The 20,784-nt window shown below is 38.0% G+C and overlaps 1 protein-coding gene and 1 pseudogene across 2 annotated transcripts; both read left to right on the top strand.

The window, feature by feature from the left end:
* The first annotated feature begins 26 nt into the window (after nt 1-26).
* MRPL30 (mitochondrial ribosomal protein L30) lies at nt 27-13,030 on the top strand. Of its 2 annotated transcripts, none has more exons than XM_055329013.1 (6): nt 27-144; nt 5,925-6,002; nt 7,332-7,412; nt 11,650-11,796; nt 12,027-12,100; nt 12,179-13,030. In XM_055329013.1, exons 2-6 carry the CDS (start codon nt 5,952-5,954, stop codon nt 12,309-12,311), a joined length of 486 nt encoding a protein of 161 aa, XP_055184988.1. In that variant the 5' UTR covers nt 27-144; nt 5,925-5,951; the 3' UTR covers nt 12,312-13,030. The 2 variants fall into 2 exon arrangements, with proteins under 2 accessions (XP_055184988.1, XP_055184989.1); XM_055329014.1 differs by having other exon boundaries at nt 29-144; nt 5,846-6,002.
* A 3,139-nt stretch (nt 13,031-16,169) lies between these two features.
* On the top strand, nt 16,170-16,793 carry LOC129511895 (cytochrome c oxidase subunit NDUFA4-like; annotated as a pseudogene).
* The last annotated feature ends 3,991 nt before the right edge of the window (nt 16,794-20,784 follow it).

Below are 20,784 nucleotides of genomic sequence, written 5' to 3'. Positions count from 1 at the left end.
GCCTGCGCTCTCTTTCGGCGCCTCTTGAGTGGGCGGGACGTGGCGGGAACGGAAGTGCACGGTCTCGCTGTCGGCGCGCAGTGGGACGGACGGCTGGGTTCGCGGTAGCCCCAGGTGGTCCTTCCTCTGTTCTCCTCTCCCTCGGTGAGTCAAGTTCAGGCTGAGCCACACTTAGCCGTAGCTGGTGAGGGGGGAACGAATGGTGGCAAGTATTGCATTTTTGCCAGGAGTATGTCCCTGGGAACGCTGTGGTCTCAGATCCGGGCTCATTTTCCCATTGGATTCTGAGTTTGCGGGTCGCAGTCTCCTAGGTGGGCCTGCGCCCGGGTACCGTCCCGGGGTCGAGCATCCTACTTCCCAGCTCCGGAGCCACGCGGCTGGTGGGCCCCGACTCTGGGAGCCCGAGGGCCGAGCCGCCCAGGCAGGACCCCCCAGTGGGAGAGGGAAGTCGCGTTCGTCTTAGTTTCTGTGCTTCTGTTTTACTATTTTCGTTTTTCCGCTGCGGATCGGCGTAAGCTGAATTTTTTGTTAATGAAGATAAAAGCTTTCCTAATTGCATTTTAGAAGGCAAAAATCTTCCGAGGTTGGCAGTTAAAATATTTACCGTTTCACCAAAAGCTGTAATTTTGCAACCAGGTTTTTTTTTTTTTAAGTTACTAGGATTATTTTTTTTATTTTTATTTACTTATGATAGTCACACACACAGAGAGAGAGAGAGGCAGAGACACAAGCAGGCTCCATGCACCGGGAGCCCGACGTGGGATTCGATCCCGGGTCTCCAGGATCGCGCCCTGGGCCAAAGGCAGGCGCCAAACCGCTGCACCACCCAGGGATCCCCTGCAACCATGTTTCTTGATCGCCACCTACCCAAAGCTGCCTGTTCTGCTTTGTATTTTTCCCAAGAGGTGCTGATGAGGATGAGGGCTGCCTATGGCTTGTTAGAAATTAGGAATTAAAAGAAGAGATACTTACTGCCTTCAGAGATACCGGTTTATTGAAAGAGAAATTCTGTGTTGTGCATTTCCAGTAATGTTTTCCCTCCTTTTGTCATTAAATAGATACATAAAACTGTTCAGACAACTGGGAACCAAAAGCGGAAAATCACTTGATAGCCTTACCCCCCAGGGGTACGTTAGCATTTTACTGATAGCCTTCCAGAGTTTGTGTTTACACACACATTCCTCTCCCTCTAGGGGGGGTCCTGCCTGGGCGGCTCGGCTCTCGGGCTCCCAGAGTCGGGCTCCATCAGCCGCGTGGCTCCGGAGCTGGGAAGTAGGATCCGCTCGACCCCGGGACGGTACCCGGGCGCAGGCCCACTTAGGAGACTGCGACCCGCAAACTCAGAATCCAGTAGGAAAATCAGACCACGTCTGAGACCACAGCGTTCCCAGCGACAAACTTCTGGCAAAAATGGAATATTTGCCACCATTCATTCACAGACTTTTTTTTTTTTTAATTTCAACTTTCTTTTTTTTTTTTTAAGATTTTATTTATTTATTCATGAGAGACACAGAGCGAGAGAGAGAGGCAGAGACATAGGCAGAGGGAGAAGCAGGCTCCATGCAGGGAGCCCGATGTGGGACTCCATCCTCGATCCAGGGATTCCAGAATCACACCCTGGGCTGAAGGCGGTGCTAAACCGCTTAGCCACAGGGGCTGCCCCCACAGACATTTTTTTAATGGAAAAGAGATCATACTTCTCATGATGCATTTTCCTTCTTTTGCACCTGTACAAGAAAAGTTATTGTACAGTAGGAGACAGTATAGTTATTTCAAGATCCAAGAGTTTTGTGCCTTATTAACGATAACCTTTACTTTTTATTAAAACTTAGAATTTTTGACTGTCACCTCTTTTTTTTTTTTAAGATTTTATTTATTTATTCATGAGAGAGAGGCAGAGACATAGACAGAAGCAGGCTTCTTGTGGGGAGCCTGATGCAGGACTCTATCCCAGGACCCTGGATCATGACCTGAGCCAAAGGCAGACGCTCAACCACTGAGCCACCCAGGCATGGCGAGTGTTACACCTTCTCAAGTCTGTAAATTAAACTAAATTCAATGAAAACTGATTGAGTGCCTAGTACATGACAGGTATATGCTTTAGGTATATGCTTGGGATACATCTGAATAGATGGGGCAAACCAAAAACAATTTAAAAATCATTGTCCTTGCAGAATGAACATGTTACTGGGTGGAGACAGTAAACAAAAACCTAACAAATTGTTAAGTGCTATGGAAAGAAAATCAGGTGGTGTAAGGAGTCTTGACAATTTTGGGGTGGGTCAAACTGTTAAGTAATGGAATAAGGATAGACCCTACTGAGAAAAGATTTGAGCCAAAAATTGAAAGAGGTAAGAGAAATTAACTTTGTGAATATCAAGAGCGTTCCAGGAGAAAGAACTGCCAGTCCAAAAGAGTGCCTGGCAACTTCTAGGGCCTGGAAGGGGACCAGTATGTGTATTAAGAGTGATTGGAGGTGAGGTCCTAGAAGTGGAGGCTGAGGACTGGCTGTCGCTCCAATGCATTAGAGCTTTTTGTTATTTTAATCAATAAACTTTTTTGCACCGGGGCTGCCCAGAATAATATAGATTTTATAGAAATGTGAAGATAGTACAGAGTTCCTATATATACCCCACACCTGACTTCCCCTTTTATTAACATCTTACATTAGTATGGTACATATGTTATAATTGATGAACCAATATTGATACATTGTTAACTAACATACTTCATTTGAATTTCTTAGTATTTACTAAATGTCCTTTTACTCTTTCAGAATCCCATTTAGCCATCATTTCTCCTTAGGCTTCTCTTGACTATGGCAGTTTCTCACTTTCCCTGTTTTTGGTGACCTTGACAGTTTAAAGGCACTCAATTATTTGAAGAGATACTGGTCAGATATTTTCCACAATGTCCATCAAATGGAGTTTGATGTTTTTCTCTCAGCCTGGTGTTCAGGGTTATGGGGAAGAACACAGACACGAAGTGCCATTTTCATTCCATCATATCAAGGGTGCATGCTATCAACTTGACTTTTATCTCAGTTGATATAAACCATAATCATCTGGCTGACACAGTGTGAGGTTTCTCTAGTACACAGTTATTTTTTTCTCCTTTCTGTGCTGTTCTCTGGGAGCAAGTTATTAAGCATAGCCCATACTTAAGAGATGAATGGTTTTAGGGACACCTAGGTGGCTCAGCTATTGAGCGTCTGCCTTTGGCCAAGGGCGTGATCCCCGAGTCCCCACATGGAGTCCCACATCGGGCTCCTTGCATAGAGCCTGCTTCTCCCTCTGCCTATGTCTCTGCCTTTCTCTCTCTCTCTCTCTCTCTCTCTCTCTCTCTCAGCTTCTCATGAATAAATAAAATCTTAGAGAGAGAGAGAGAGAGAGATGAATGGTTTTGCTCCACCTCTTTGAAAGGGAAGTATCTGCCTAAGTTATTTGGAATTCTTGTGTAAGAGAGATTTGTTTCTTCTCTACCATTAATTTACTTCTTCATTTATTTGTATGACTATGGAATCATGTATTTTATGGTTTGGACTATAAGCCAGTACTTTATTACTTACTTTGTTGCTTATATTGGTCTAGCCTTAGCTATTAGGAGCTCTTTGACATGGTCCTATGTCCCTTTGACATTCTCCCATCATTTTGACTTTTGAGTAGTTCCTTTCAAGTGTTACAAGATGCTCCAAGCTCATCTCTGTATATTCCCTGCTGTAGCCCTACAATCAGCCATTTCTCCACAGAGGCCTGGTTTCTTTTATTAGAGAATACTAAGATCAGGTGTTGGGTATGCTCATTGCTATTAGGATGCCATTGCTTTTTGCTCTTGTTAGCTAACAGAGCTAACCGACGTATACATGCGTGTCTGTGATTATTTTCTACATCCATCAGTCTCTCTATTTAGCTAACCATGAACTTGAACTCGAATCCTGTGCCATTGGATCACATGGGTTATTCTTGCTTTCTCCTTTTGACTTGTATGTTACTTCTCACTCCAGCAGTTGGAGGTTTTGAGAAGAGTTGACATGATCAGATTTAGGATTTTATTTTGTTTTATTTTTTTTAATTTTTACTTATTTATGATAGTCACAGAGAGAAAGAGAGGCAGAGACACAGGCAGAGGGAGAAGCAGGCTCCATGCACCGGGAGCCCGATAAGGGATTCGATCCCGGGTCTCCAGGATCACACCCTGGGCCAAAGGCAGGCGCCAAACCACTGCGCCACCCAGGGATCCCCAGATTTAGGATTTTAATGAGATGATTGCTGTCACGGAAAAGAGACTCTAGGGAAGTTGGAATGGAAGCCAGAAGGCCATGAGGAGGCTTTTGTTGAAATTTAAGTGGTAAGAAAAAGACTAACAAAGTGTGAAGCCAAATGAGTTGTGTTAGTCTATTATGTTTAATTTGGAGGAAGAAATATGGTAAAGAAAATACTTTATCATTACCTATTTGATTGGAGGCCAGAGGATTAAATAAACGTCTCTTCTAAGGAAGCCTTAATACAAAATGTATTTAAACAACCAGCCAAGCAATGGCTGATGATTTGACTAAATATTGATTTGAACTAGAAGTTGTTAAATTGTATGGTAATGTTTGAAGTCTGAAGTCTGAATGAGAGTCGTGAAATTTTGATGTACTTCTGAATTCTGAGTTGAGCAGACCATAGATCTAATCCATTAATTAATTCAGACATTCATAAACAAACACTGGTTGCCTGCTATTCATCAGATACTGTGCTAGATGCGGAGAGTAAAAAATGAACAAGACAAAATTCTGGCTTTCATGGCACTAAGGATTTAGTAGTTAACTCTTCTAAAACTGATACATAGTTAATTTTGAGAGAGTGGTTCAGTTGCTGAAAATTTTTCTAAAGTCTGGCTCTTTTAATGAAACATCTTCCTTTGATTCCGACAACTTCATCACTTTGTCCATATCACAGAAAAGGCTTGAAGAGCTTGAGTGAGCCAGAATCTGGTGGATTCACTGAAATACAGCATTATATCCTATTTTGGTGCATTAGGATATTCTTATTACAGCTTTGTAATAATTTAATAATTTTATCATAGTATAAGTACCATTTATTGAGGGCTTCCTATGTGCTAAATACTGTCTTAGGTGTTTTCAGAATAACTCATTTGCAAGATAGATATTATTTTCATTCTTTTGGGGAAAAAAACTGAAGCACACAAATTAAGTGACCTACCCAAAATAAACATGTAGCTCATAAACCTAATCTTTCTGTTTTCAGTATACATCAGTATAGTAGGTTGTAGTTGTGCGACTCAAAAAACATTTTTTTACATCCTAGAAGCAATGCATATTTGTTAAGAATAGTTTAAAAATACAAACATGCAAAAAAAGAAAGTTACAGCTTACTTTTTAAGACAAAGGTGTTATGATTTAGTGAGAATATGCTGGATTGGGAATTAGGAGAATTGGGTTCCAGACTATATTCCTTGGATGCCCTTGGGTAAATGATTGAATTTTTATTCCCCACATACCTGAGATAAGAAGGTTGTTAAATCTAGTTCGAGGGGTCTGGATTTCTTCAGTCCTTCTAGCCCTTTCATTTTTTGTGATTCTATAACAAAGCATTCTTTGTGCTCATTGTTGAAGAAAAAATTTTAAACAATAGTAGCCTCCTTTGCCCATTTTTGTCGAGTCAACCTAGCTTCTAACTCATTTGGCAAAAATGAGTTGTGGTTAATATATGATTACTACCTATGGTTTTGCTGAACTCCAAATAAGACATTTATTATAACTTAATTCTTACCTTTATTGTATTAAAATAATAAGATTTTACTGTTAAACTATAAGTTTTATAATTAACTTGTTGTTTAGTTTTTTAATAATACAGAAGTGAGCACCTGTCCATTTCCAAGACACATTTGACCCACAGATCTATTTCTGCTTGTCATAGCCCCTGAAGAGAAAGGTCAGCACAATCATGGCAGGGTTTTTGTGCTCAATAATTCGGAGGCCCCCAGGCCGACTCCAAGTAAGTGTTTCTTTTCAAATATTATCTTATTTTAATTCCTTAATAACTATTTTTTTCTCTTGTGATTAACAAAACAAACAGGCAAGTTAAACTGCATAAGTTCTTTTTTGTGTGTGTATTAAGTTTTTATTTAATGTTAAGAGCCAACTTTTTTTATGATTTATCTGCTCTTTTATCACTAAAGATTTGAAATCACAAAAGATCTTTTCCCAGAGAACATGCTAGTAAAAATGGCCAGTGTTGATTCCCCTTAATTTTTTAAAGTTTTAAGGTTTTTTTGTCTTTAATTCTGAAAAAAAGTATATTTTCGATTATAGAAAAATAGAACACTATGAAAGAGCAGAAAGAAGAAAAGCATTCTCCCAGAGACCATTAATGCTTGTATTTTCATATATTTCCTTCTAGTCTCTCTTACACAAATTGCAGCAGCTCAGGCTAATCTGTTCAGAGGGGCAGAGTCTAGATACAGACCTCCTGCTGGCTATGAATGCTTTACATGCATTACCTTAACCTTAGATTAATTCTGTTGATCAGTATTATTTCCTTTTTCTGTAGCAGACTGAGAGCAAGGGGACTGGAAGATTATAGAAAGGGAACAAGAGATAGGAACAAGGAGTGATGGCATTGTAGGGACTAGAAAGAAAACCAGAAACTCATTTCCTTTTACATTGTATTGTTGAAGGTGATTTATTGCACATTGTGTAGAGCAGGGGTTGGCAAACATCTGCAGGTCAGATTCAGTCTGCCACCTGTTTTCTTGTAAATCAAGTTTCATCGGAATGTAGCCACCCCCATCCTTGTTGTTCGGGGGCCCCTTTTGCCCTACCAAGGCAGAGTTGAAAGTCAGCAATGGAAACTGGACAGCCCAAAGCTGGAAATATTTCCCATCTGGCCCTATACAGAAAAATATTCCAAACTCCTGTTCAAGAAGTCTGTATTTCATTCATATGTAGAGTTTAAGAAACAAGACAGATGAACATAGGGGCAAAAAGAAAAAAGAGAGGGCAAACCAGAAAACAGACTCTATAGAGAACAAACTATGGGTTGCTGCCAGGGGAAAAACATGGGTTGAATGGGTGATGGGGATTGAGGAGGGCACTTGTGATGAGCACCAACTGTTGTGTGTTAAGTGGTGAATTCACTAAATTCCACATCTGAAACTAATATTGCAATGTATGTAAAGAAACTGGAATTTAAATAAAAACATGGAAAAGTATGTATTTACGTGCTTTTTGCTTTCTAATGTGACTTTTGTCACCTACAAATTGATGGGTATGGATTTCTGCATTAACCAGAGTTCTTAAAAAATTGTTTTATTTCATGCTTTAGACCGTGACAAAAGGTGTGGAGCCTCTTATTTGTACAGACTGGATTCGTCACAAATTTACAAAGTCAAGAATTCCGGATAAAGTAAGAAGGGTTTGGGGTGGTTTTTTTAGTATTACTATCTTTTTAAGCATGCGATGGTTTAAAAGGTACCTACTTTTGTAATATTGAAAACTTTTATGTTAAATTATTTCTGGATGTTGGCAGTAGAATTTATCTAAATAATGACTTTAAAAAAAAAGTGCCAATAAGACTTTAAAAAAAAAAAAATGTGCCACTGGCCTTTGTAGTAGTAGGTTTTTATCATCTTAGAATTTGTTTATTCCTGCTTGGGTTTTTTTGCCTTAATACTTTGTGTTTTCAATCACCATTGTCCTCAGAAAACAATGAGCCTTCTTCCTGCTCAGACACTGTCATTGTAGCTCTGTGTTCACTTTCTGTATTGACTACTGCAACTTGGGATCTTTGATTTTTCCTGCTAGATTTATGTGTACATGTCATTCTTTCAGAAAACACTAGCTAAGCATTCTATTGATTTTTATTTTGTTTCATTTTTTTAAATGACTTTATTTCTTAGAGTAGTTTCTTAGAGCAGCTTTTATTTCTTAGAAAAACTGAACAGAAAGTACAGAGAGTTCCTGTTTACTTCCTCCCCCAACATATATAGTTTACCCTATAACTAATGTTTTAATTGTTAACATAATTAACATTCTAATACATTTATTAGAATTTATGGACCAGTATTAACAGATTATTTTTTTAACAGATTATTATTAACCAAAGTTCTTAGATTGTGCCAGAGTTTACTGTCAGTGCTATACATTTTATGACTTTTGACAAATACACAGTATCCTGTGTCATTAGGGTATCATACAAATAGTTTCACTGCCCTAAAAATCCTCTGCGCTTCACCTGTTCATCCCTCCCTCTCATCTCTCAACTTCTAGCAACTACTGATATTTTTAATGACTGTCGTTATAGTTTTGCCTTTCCCAGAATATCATATAGTTGGAATCCTACAGTATGTAGTTCTTTCACATTGGCTATGTTCACATAGCAGTATGCCATGTGATGTCTTAATGTCTTACCACCATGATTGATAGCTTTTTATGTATTTGTTAACTATATTTAATCAAAAGAATGATAAATCATGAGTTAACTAAAAAAAGCTGGATAGAATTAAGGAAAAACATGAATTAGATCAAGTTATTTTCCATTAAAGTGACTGGAGACTCAGAAATCAAACAAGGTTATAGAAATAATGAAAACTATATTTTTATAACCTGAGTTTTATGCCTGTGCAGCTCATTTCTTTTTACTACAAATAACATTTGGTTGTATTGATATACCATAGTTTGTTTAGCCATTCACCTACTGAAAGACATCTTAATTGCTTCCAATTTTTGGCAGTGAATAAAGCTGCTGTAAACATTTGCATGTGGGTTTTTGTGTGGGCATAAGTTTTTAACTCATTTGAGGTAAATACCTAAGAATGTAATTATGCAGTTGATGGTATATATGGAAAAGACATTTAGTTTTTAAAGCTTGGGTTTTTTTGTGTTTTTCCCCCTAATTTTTTGTGCTGCAGCAAAATATATATAAAATGTACTTTCTTAACCATTGTAAGTATATGTTTCAGTGGTATTAAATACATTCATATTGTCTTGCAGAGCCATCACCACCATCCATCTCCAGAATTCATCATCTTACAATACTGACACGCTGTTCTCATGAAATAATAGCTACCCACTCCCTCCTTCCCCCAGCCCCTGGCAACCACCATTCTCCATTGATTTAACTTTTCTTTTTTAAGATTTTATTTATTTACTTGAGAGAGAGTACAAGCTAGAGAGAGAACATGAGTCAGGGGAAGAGGCAGAGGGAGAAGCAAGCTCCCCACTGAGCAGGGAGCCAGACTCAGGACTCAAACCCAGGACCCCGGGATCATGTCCTGAGCCAAAGGCAGATGCTTAACCAACTGAGGCACCCAGGTGCCCCCATCTTTTTCTTAAAGATCAAATAATATTGATCTGTTGACTGTTACTTTGACGGTTTCGACACCCTTAATATGCTTGATGTTCTCTTATCAGAAACCTCTTTGTTTTTCAGGTATGGCCTTTCAGCTGCTATCCTTCCCATAACTGTATTGTCTTAAATCTTTTCCTGTTTCTTAGTCTGTAAAGTTCTGGAATAAAAGCATAGATACAAATATTACCATTCCTTTAAAATGTGCAAAGCAGTGATTTTGCTTGCCATCTGTAGCAAATGTGAAAACTCAAACTTCATGGAAATGACTCTTGAGATGTGTACCTCTAGTACTTGCCTGTATTCTGAATCTATTCCTATATTCTCAAATGATCCCTAGACCCAGTTCTTTGATAACTCAGGTATTTCAGGTTAAACCTATCTAAAATGAAACTTATCTTTTTACTTTATCTCTAAACAACCAAACAAAAGAGGATACTTGGCCTTAGTTATACCAATTAATGCTACCATCCTCTGCCTGATTTCCCAGACCAGAGACCCCTGAGTCCATCTTAGCCCCTCCTATTCCTTCATCTAGTACAAACCCATCTATAATTTTATTGCTCAGAGTCCCCAGATGAGTCCCTTTTCTGTTGGAGCTTCTGTAGTTCAGGCTCTTAAACCACCGCTACAAGTGCTTCCTAGTACCAGACTCCCACTCCCACCCCATTTTATCCTCTTTTGAGTATATTCTTTCTGAGTCTCTCAAAACTTTAGTCATGTTTTCTTCAAATCTGTAATGGCTTAAGTAGCTTCTGAAAATCTCTGCCAGGCTCAGCACAATTGAATAGTTTAACCTCATCCCCTACATTGCTTTTCATGGTTTTTTCCTACTCCAGCTACACAGAATCACTTAGTTTTCCCAAATATTTGATGCTTTTTATACTGTTTCTTGATCACTGGTTCTTTGTATCTTCTTTTCTTTGGTGTGCCTGCCCCGTTCTCTGTCTGTCACCATTCTTCTCATCCTGCATCTCTTCAAAACCCCTAGAAAATACAAAGGAACAAAAAGAACTGAAATGCACCCTTAATCTTACCTACCTGGAGACTGTCAACACCCTACCCTCCACATCCTATTTTGTTGTAGGTTCCTAAAGATGTGAATCATCTCATGTATAATGCTTCTCTAGTTGTTTTCTTCATTTAGCAATATAATGGGACTCTCTCAGTGGATAAGTTTCTACAATATTATTTTTTATGATTAAATTATATCCTTTTTGACTAAAGTACCATATTTTGTATGTGTTTCCTTGTTGTGATTCCCCAGAGGTATGACTATTGATTTAATGTCTTTGAGATGTTTATACATACATACGTGTGTGTGTATATAACATGATTTCTTAGAATTGGTATTTATGTAATGTATCACATACACACCCATGTATTTTGGTACAGATAAAACAAATACAAGATCCTACTACACATGGTTGTGTGGAATTCTTTTCTCCTCAAGAATGTATTATGACAATCCTTCAACATTAGTAGCTGCTAAAATAGTATACCTTTTTGTTTTAATGGCAGCATTGTATCCCGTGGGATACATCATAATTTATTTAGTTGTATCATATTTTATTTGGATTTGTTATCATTAGTTTGTTCGTTTTGTTTAGAATGTATGCATTGTAATTCTTTTAGTTATTCCATGAGGAACATGGATGTGGCCTTTAGTTTTTTCAGTATTACAAATAGTGTTACCATGTACATTCTTATTCAGTACATTTTATGTTCTGAGGGAAGTTTTTCTTGGGATAGCTAACTAGAACATTTTGATTCTTAGAGAATCAGTTCAAATGGCAGCTCTGTGGAGCTGCTTCTAATCCTTCATAGGCAGTCATTTGTACTCTTCAAGTACTCTGTACTTATTTTCTTATGATACTCGTGTTATTTTCATTTTACGCTAGTTTTTGTTCCCCTGCTTGAATGGAGGGGAGGGATACAGCCACACCCAGCTTATATAGTGCTAATACATTGTCCTGGCATTTGAAGTCTTTAGTGTCCTCTGGTTGCTCCTGCTTCACTCTTAAATAAAACAATTTGTTGCCTATGTGATATTTTTTTCAGAGTACAGAATTTTTCAGAGTAAGAATTTTCTAAATTCTTAGAGTTTGTCTAAGTAATCAGACTGGTATAAATGTTCAATTTGAGGATGAGGATCACAGAAAGATTTGAGATGAGATCATTATGTAGTTTGGGTTTTTGTTTGGTTGGGTTTTTTGGTTTTGTTTTTTTTTTTAAGAAAAAAGATGCAGAAACTGTGTAAGTTGAAAATTTACTGTTTATAATTTTTCTTTCTTAGGTATTTCAACCTTCACCTGCAGATCATGAAAAATATGGTGGGGATCCACAGCACCCTCATAAACTGCATATTGTTACCAGAATAAAAAGTACAAAGAGACGTCCATATTGGGAAAAAGATATAATAAAGATGCTTGGGTTAGAAAAAGTATGCAACTATTTAAGTCCTCTTAAGTGTTGCCTAAATTTGCTTTAAACTTTATAATTTTTAAACTTAAAGGTATATTTTATTATTTCTTTTGTTTAAATGTATTATTTAAGTGTAATTTATTTGAAACTTTGATTTAGACAGAATAAGTCTTCATCTTAACATTTTGTAGGCAACATGGGATCATCTGCTTTGTAACTGATCCATTACATTTTTTCCTTTCTTTATAGGCACATACTCCTCAAGTTCACAAGAATATCCCTTCAGTGAATGCAAAACTGAAAGTGGTTAAGCATTTGATAAGGTTTGTTGTTCATTACTTCAGCTATTTTTAACAGTTTGTTGCCTAGTATGATTCTAAAAGCATATTCTTATGTCACAGGATCAAGCCCCTGAAGCTGCCACAGGGACTTCCAACAGAGGAGGACATGTCTAACACGTGCCTCAAGAGCACTGGGGAATTAATAGTGCGGTGGCATCTAAACCCTGTAGATCAGGAAGCTGTTAAGTCCTAATTGCAGAGCAATTTCATATTTAAAAATATAAATCATTTAAAGGTAGTGAGAAAGTGTTCTCATTAAAATATATTTTAAATAGTAGTCATTTTCACTGTCTAAACATGGTGTGATTCTTCCTTAAATAGCCTTGGAGGTTTCATTGCTATTATTTGGTCTTTCTCTTTTTTCCCTCTGATTTCATTGCAGAATGGGCAAGAATGGTGTTATTTGAATATCTGGGTTCAGATGTCACCTAGCAATAACTATTGACTTTTTAAAAATACTGTTTTCTCTTTTAATTGAATTCAACAAATTCTGTGACTGTCTTTTTGAGTGAGCAGCCTGTTATGTGTAGAGAAATGCACAGCTGAGGCTCTCTGGGTGGCTCAGTGGTTTAGTACTTGCCTTTGGCCCAGGGAGTGATTCTGGAGTCCCAGGGATTGAGTCCCACATCAGGCTCTCTGTCGGGACCCCGACATGGGACTTGATCCCGGGACTCCAGGATCGCGCCCTGGGCCAAAGGCAGGCGCCAAACCGCTGAGCCACCCAGGGATCCCCAAGTATGGGCTTTTTGATTAGATAGCTTGATAAAATTTTAAAGCCTCCAAGTTACTGTCTAAATCATCTGTCCTTCTTTATAAGTGTATACATGTCAAAATTTGTTAACTGCATTAAATTTTTCTCTCAATTAACTTGATCTTATGTAAATAAGTTAATAAAGAATCTTTGGAAATCTAGACAGTTTCTAAATAATGCCTAAATAGATAAGGCGTTAGTCACTAAAATTTTTACTTTTATTTCTTAAAATGTCAATCAATTAACAAACACTACCTTTGGATAATATCTGTTTATTTTTGCCTCAAAATTAGAGAAATGATATGAAATAAGTGTTCATGGAGAAAAAACAGCTAAACATTTCATTTTCTGTTCTCTAATTTTCTTTATTGTGTGGAGAAAAGAAAATTCCTTTGATCACTAAAGTTAAAGCTAATATAAACAGTGTTAACAATGTTACATAATGGAGGAGCTAAGATGGCAGAGTAGTAGGAGGACTGTAGGCTTGCCTCATCCGTTGAACACAGCTAGATAGATACCACATCATTTTGAATACCCAGGAAATCAGTATAAGGACTGACAGAACAAACTGCACAACTAGGAGAGAGGTGGCCACATTGTGGAAGGTAGGTGATGCAGAGATGTGGTTTGGGGAAAAAGGATTGTGGATGCTTTGAAGGGGAGGAGTCAAGATGGCAAAAGGAAAATACTTTCCCCAAAGCCACTGGCTGAGAAAACTCAAGGGACAGCCAGCAGGACTGAAGTTTTAGATGTCTGCAGCATGGCAGCTGTGGAGGGTACTTCAGTGTTCCTATTGAGAAGGAGGGCAAAGGCCTGGGGTAGATGGGCCAATCTGAGGATTTTCCTGGGACACACTGGGAAAGACAGGAGTGGATCTGAGACCAGCAGCATTGCCTCTCTGGGGACAAAGGAGCTGATGGGCACCATTATCTTCCCCCACCCCTCAGCACTGGGTACAGATACCTGCTGAGGACAGCTAACCTGGACACTGGCTCTTTAGTGCTTTTTGCTCCAGACCCCACCCTCCTGCACTCTAGTAAAACTGCCATACAGAGTCAAACCTGTATCCATCCCAGTGCAGGGAGACCCTTCCCCAGAGGATCAGCGTGGGTCCCCACCATGCCAGGTCCCTAAAATTAGGAGTTTTAAAGCACTCAGCCAGCCTGGCTGGGATAGAGCCCAAAGTGCACTGTCCTGCTCCAGGTGGGCAAGCAACTCAGACACAGTGAAAACAGCAATCTGAAAAACACCTGTGGCACATAAGGATAAATTATTTGCTCAGTGATGGCTTCCCTGACAGTAGCAAGCATGAACTCCCCTCTCCAGGGACAAAAGAGCTGGCCAGTACCATCTTTCTTCCATGCTCCTAAGTAAACAACACAGCACCAACATTGGCTGTTTAAATTGCTTACACCAACACCTGCTGTGCTGTGCTCTGCTGGCACAGCTTTCCTTGAGCAAGTGTGCCTGAGAACCAACACAGTGGACCCCTCCCTCTGAAGACCAGCACAAACCTCCACATACACCAAGTCTACCGGCCACAGAGTGCTGCAGAGCTTCAGCTCTAGTGGAAATTGCTTCAAGTCTATTCTAACAAGCAGACCAGAGCATACCTAATTAAAACTTGCCACACTCTGGCCAAAGTCTAAACTCTCCCACTGCAGGCAAGGAGAAACCCTGCAGAGGACCAACCTGAGGAAGAGAGGAACCATAACACAGCAGCAGAGTGCACACAGCATATACCAGAGACATTTCTTGAAGCACCACATCCTGGACAATGTATGACCTCCTTGATAAAACCATTACTTTCAGGAGCAGGAAACAAGAGGTTTCCTAACACAGAAGACAGAGACCTAGACAAAATGCCAAGATGGAGGAATTCATCCCAAAAGAAAGAACAAGAATAGGTCATGGCCAGAGATCTAATGGAAACATAAAAGTAATATGCCTGATCCAGAACCTAAAACAATCATAAGGATACTAGCTTAGCTTGAGAAAAGCATAGAAGACATCAAAAGATCAAGGTGTCCCTTACAAATATTTAAAAAAAAAAAAAAACAACTGAAGACCAATCAGACCAAAATTAAAAATGCAGTATCTTAGATTCAAAACTGACTGGATGCAATCATCACAAGGATGGAAGAAGCAGAAGAATGAATAAATGATATAGAAGATATTATTATGGAAAATAATGAAGCTGATCAAAAGAGGGTAAGAAAAATCTCAAATCAGAAAGTAGAATTAGGAAACTCCATGATTCCATGAAACATAACATTCCTATCATAGGAGACCCAGAAAAAGAAATTGAGAAAAGGGAACAGAATGTTTATTTGAGGAAATTATAGCTGAAAACTTCCCCTAATGTGTGTGTGTGAGGGAGGGGGAGGCAGGGAGAAGGGAGACAGACTTCCAAATCCGGGAAGCACTGAGAACTCCCATCAAAATCAACAAAAGTAAGCCAATGCCAAGGCATATTATAGTTCAATTTGCAAAATGTAGAGATAAAAAATCCTAAAAGATGCAAGACAAAACAAATCCCTAACTACAAGGGAAGACAAAGGTAGCAGCAGGGCATCCCTGGTGGCCCAGTGGTTTAGCACCACCTTCAGCCCGGGGTGTGATTCTGGAGCCTCAGGCTCGAGTCCCATGTTGGGCTCCCTGCATGGAGCCTGCTTCTCCCTCTGCCTGTGTCTCTGCCTCTCTCTCTGTCTCTTTCTCTCTATGAACAAATAAAGTTTTTTTTAAAAAAAAGAAAAATAAAAAAATAAAGGTAGCAGCAGATTTCTCCACAGAAACTTGGCAGGCCAGAGAGGAGTGGCATGATATGTTCGACATGCTGAATAGGAAAAATCTACAGCCAAGAATACTCTATCCAGGAAGCTATCATTCACGATTGAGGGAGAGATAAAGAGTTTCTCAAACTAAAACTAAAGGAGTTTTTGTGCACTAAATAAGCCCTGCAGGAAATATTAAGGGGAAAAAAGACTAGAAAGAAACAAAATCTACAGGGAAAAAATGACAAAATAAGCAATAAAATGGTAGTAAATTCATGTCTATTAATAATTACCCTGAATGTAAATGGCCTAATACTCTGATCAAAAAACTTATGGAGTCAAATGGATTAAAAAACAAGAGCCATCTATATGCTGCCTATAACAGACTCATCTTAGACCTAAAGACACCTCTAGATTGGAAGTGAGGAGAAGGAGAAATATTTTTCATGGTGATGGATGTCAAAAGAAATCCAGATAGGAATACTTGTTATCAGACAAACAAGATTTTAAACCAAAGACTAACAAGAGGCATTACTTAGTTCAGGGCCTTGCAGCAACTCGGGTTTTTCCTTCTGCATGGAAGACCTCTGCCGCAACCATGTTATGCCAGATCATCAGTCAGGCCAAGAAGCATCCAAGCTTGATCCCCCTCTTCATATTTATTGGGGCAGGAGGTACTGGAGCAGTGCTGTATGTGTTGCACTTGGCATTGTTCAATCCAGATGTTAACTGGGATAGGAAGAATAACCCAGAACCTTGGAACAAACTGGGTCCCAATGATCAAGTTCTACTCAGTTAATGTAGATTACAGCAAACTGAAGAAAGAAGGTCCAGACTTCTAAATGAAATGTTTCACTATAAAGCTGCTTAGAATGAAGGTCTTCCAGAAGCCATCTGCACAATTTTCCACTTATCCAGGAAATATTTACCCTCTAAATGCACGAAATCATGTTGGTGTATGTGTTGGGTTTTACACTGAATAATAAATATCTGAAATTTTAGGGGGAAAAAAAAGACTGTAACAGATGAAGAAGGGCACTATATCATAATAAAGGGGTCTATCCAACAAGATCTAATAATTGTAAATATGCCCCAACTTGGGAGCAGCCAAGTATATAAAACAAGAACAAACATAAGGAATTCATTGATAATGATTCAGTAATAGGGGATGTTAACACCCTATTTACATCAATGAACACTAAGCAGAAAATCAACAAGGAAACAATGGCTTTGAATGACACACTAGACCAGATGGACTTAATAGATTTATTCAGATCATTTCATCCTAAAGCAGTAGGATAAACATTCTTTTCAAGTGCACATGGGACATTCTCCAGAATAGATCACATATTAGGTCACAAATCAGGTCTCAACAAGTACAAAAATATTAAGATCATACCATGCATATTTTCCAAACCACAACACTATGAATCTTGAAGTTAACTGCAAGAAAAAGAAAAAGTTTGGAAAGACCACAAATACATGAAGGCTAAAGAACATCCTACTAAAAATAATGAGTCAATCAGGAAATTAAAGAAGAAATTAAAAAAAAATACATGGAATCAAATGAATGAGACACAATAATCCAAAACCTTTGGGATGCAGCAAACACAGTCCTAAGAGGGAGTATATAGCAATACAGGCCTAGCTCCAGAAACAAGAAAAATCTCATATACGTAATCAATCTTACACCTAAAGGAGCTAGAAAAAGAACAACAAATGAAGCCTAAAGCCAGCAAAGAAAGGAAAAGCAAAGCTGCAAGCATCACAATTCTGGACTTCAAGTTATATTACAAAGCTATAGTTATCAAGACAGAATGGTATCAGCACAAAAAACAGACACATAGATCAAAGGAACAGAATAGAAAACACAGAAGTAGACACACAACTATACAATCAGCCAATCTTAAAAAAAAAAAAACAATCAGCTAATCTTTGACAAAGTAGGAAAGAATATCCAATGGAAAAAAAGACAGTCTCCTCAACAAATGGTATTGGGAAAACTGGACAACTGCAAAAAAAAAAAAAATGAAACTGGACCATTTTTTATACCATATACAAAAATAAATTCAAAATGAATGAAAGACCTAAATATAACATAAAAAACCATTAAAATCCTAGAAGAGAACAGCAGTAATCTCTTTGACATCAGCCATAGCAACTTCTTACTAAGTCCCCTGAGGCAAGGGAAACAAAAGCAAAAATGAAGATAAAGGTCAAAAGCTTCTGCACAGTGAAGGAAACAATCAACAAAACTGAAAGGCAACACTCAGAATAGGAGAAGATATTTGCAAGTGACATATCTGGTAGAGGATGGGTATCCAAAATGTATAAAGAACTTAACCAAATTCAACACTCCCAAAAAATAAATAATCCAGTTAAAAAATGGGCAGAAGACACGAGTAGGCATTTTTCTGAAGATGACATCCAGATGGTTAATAGACACATGAAGAGATACTCAACATCACTCATCATCAGGGGAATACAAATCAAAACTACAATGAGATATCACCTCACACCAGTCAGAAAGGCTAAAATTAACAAGACAGTAAACAGATGTTGGCAAAGATGCAGAGAATGGGGAACGCTCATGCCCTGTTGATGGGAATGCAAACTGGAACAGTCACTCTGAAAAAGTGTTGAGGTTCCTCAAAAAAATTAAAAATAGAACTACCATCTGATCTAGCAATTGCACTACTAGATTTACCTGGAGGATACAAAAATATTGATTCAAAGGGATATGTGGACCCCAATGTTTATAGGAACATCATCAACAAAAGCCAAATTATGGGAAGAACCCAAATACCCATTGGGAGATGAAAGGAAAAGAAGAAGTATATATATTCAAAGGAGTATTACTCAGCCATAAAGAAGTATGACATCTTCCCATTTGCAATGACATGGATGGAGCTAGAGAGTATTGTGCAAAACAAAATAAGTCAATCAGAGGAAGACAAATACTATGGTGTTTCACTCATATGTGGTATTTAAGGAACAAAATAGGTGAACATGGGAGCGGGGGCAAGGAGAGACAGGCAAACCAGAAAATAGACTCTATGGAAAACAAACTGAAGGTTGCTGAAGGGGAGGTGAGCAGGGGAATGGGATAAATGGGTGATGGGTATTAAGGAGGGCATTTGTGATGAGCACCGGGTGTGGTATGTATGCAATAAATCACTAAATTCTACACTGTACTAATATTACACTATATATTAACTAACTGTGATTTAAGCAAAAACTTGAAACTAAAACAAAAAACAAACCCAGGGACGCCTGAGTGGCTCAGCAGTTGAGCATCTGCCTTTGGCTCAGAGCATGATCCCGGAGTCCTGGGATCGAGTACTGCATCAGGCTCTCTGCATGGAGCCTGCTTCTCCCTCTTCCTATGTCTCTGCCTCTCTCTGTGTGTCTCTCATGAATAAATAAATAAATTCTTTAACTCCCCCCACAATGTTATATACTGTTCTACTAACTGTTAACACTATTTATATATTATTAACAATTTAAACCAGATATCATAATTACAGAGAAACAAAAATGTATACAGCATAATGAATATGATTTTTGATTATTGAGATGGTAAATTTAGTACGATATATATACATCTTCTAATATACTGATAAATTCTATTTTAGTGCTATAGATATAAGCTTTAAGTTCATTAAGTATAGATCATGCCTAAATACATACAAAGGCATATTAATAAATTACCACAATCTGTGCATCAGTAATGTAAAATAAAGGTAAAAATAGAATTTGAATAGACCAAGGTATTCTTGCCTAGAGACTCATCATTTCCTATTTTAGATACTTATCACATATCTTGTCTTCTCTAAAAACTATTTTTAACTGCCTTTCTCAAGATCATACCCAAATTTGAAAGAGTAAAATTATATTTTATTCTTAATCTATGGGTTTTCTAAAATGACTATCAGATAACAAAGATTTGCTATTCACCACATAAAAGCATAGGAATGGGAATGATTGATGTCTAAAAATTCTCCAAACATTAATTCAAAATAATTATAAACATTTTTGTCTACCAAACTTAATCAGACAACCCCAAAAGAAGAATGTTTTAAATTATGCTGGGAATTTCCAAGGTAGCAGAATGAAGTTGGAGGACAAGGTTTTTGGAGGTATAAAAACTAGTTTTTTAAGTTTTAATTTTTATTATAGTTAGTTAACATACAGTGTTATATTAGTTTCAGATGTACCATATAGTGATTCAATTATTCCATACATCACCTGGTTAAGCTGTTGTATTTTGCATTTCAAAATTAGCTACAACATTGTACATGTGTGAAAATGAGTAGGGGTTTTTGTTTGTTTTAACATACAAAGTATGGGGCATATAAGGGAGGGAAACTTCAGAGAAGGAGATAATTTCCAATTAACATTTGATTGATACCTTGCCTTGCTGCAGACCCTTTAATCAACTATATACCTTATGAGGTCAACTAGAAATTCCAAGGGAAAAGGTAGGAAGTGGCAAATTCAAGATGCAGACAGAATGTTACTATTGCACACACAGGGTATTATAGAGATTAGGGGCACATGCTCTAAATCCTAGCCCTGTTACTAGGTATGGGACTTTGGCAAATAATTTAACCTCTCTGGGTTTCAGTTTTCTCATCCATACAATGAAGATGATAAGTAGCACCTTTATCATAGGAATTGAATAAGAAAATAATTATAAAGTAACTGATCTAGTGCCTAGAACACAGTAACTATCATTGCTTTTATTAGTAGTATAGTAGTAGTATGTTTCCTTCAGAAAGAAGCATGATCATTATCCTTTTTATATCATTTCACCTCTGCCCTCCAACATACTAAGTCCTAAGACTATCAAGAACACCAGCCTACCAGAGAAAATCGTAGGCCCCTACTTTGGCCAAAGTTTTGAAGGAAGGAGGTAAATTTTGAAGTTCCTTGAAGTTCTAGCTTAGGATGTCAGCCTTTTCATTCTCCAGATAATTAGAACCTGCTAGCACTGCACTTGTCTCCAGAGTAGGGGTCATTTCCTAAGTGTTTATGTGATTGAGTTCCATAACCCTGCCATGTCCATAAGAATTTGAGTTCATAGGACAGAATTGGTTTGAAATTTTTGAAAAGTAGATTCATATTTATGTGCTGATGTG

The sequence above is a fragment of the Nyctereutes procyonoides genome, unplaced genomic scaffold (genome assembly GCF_905146905.1).
Source record: "Nyctereutes procyonoides isolate TBG_1078 unplaced genomic scaffold, NYPRO_anot_genome, whole genome shotgun sequence".
Classification (NCBI taxonomy): Eukaryota; Metazoa; Chordata; class Mammalia; order Carnivora; family Canidae; genus Nyctereutes; species Nyctereutes procyonoides.
This window is presented reverse-complemented; position numbering and strand designations above follow the sequence as displayed.

Bases quoted from the DNA above. Each gene is read 5' to 3' on its own strand.
- MRPL30 (XM_055329013.1), top strand. From the start codon at position 5,952: ATGGCAGGGTTTTTGTGCTCAATAATTCGGAGGCCCCCAGGCCGACTC. The intron at 6,003-7,331 runs GTAAGTGTTTCT...TTCATGCTTTAG, and splicing joins GGCCCCCAGGCCGACTCCAA to ACCGTGACAAAAGGTGTGGA. The intron at 12,101-12,178 runs GTTTGTTGTTCA...CTTATGTCACAG, and splicing joins GTGGTTAAGCATTTGATAAG to GATCAAGCCCCTGAAGCTGC.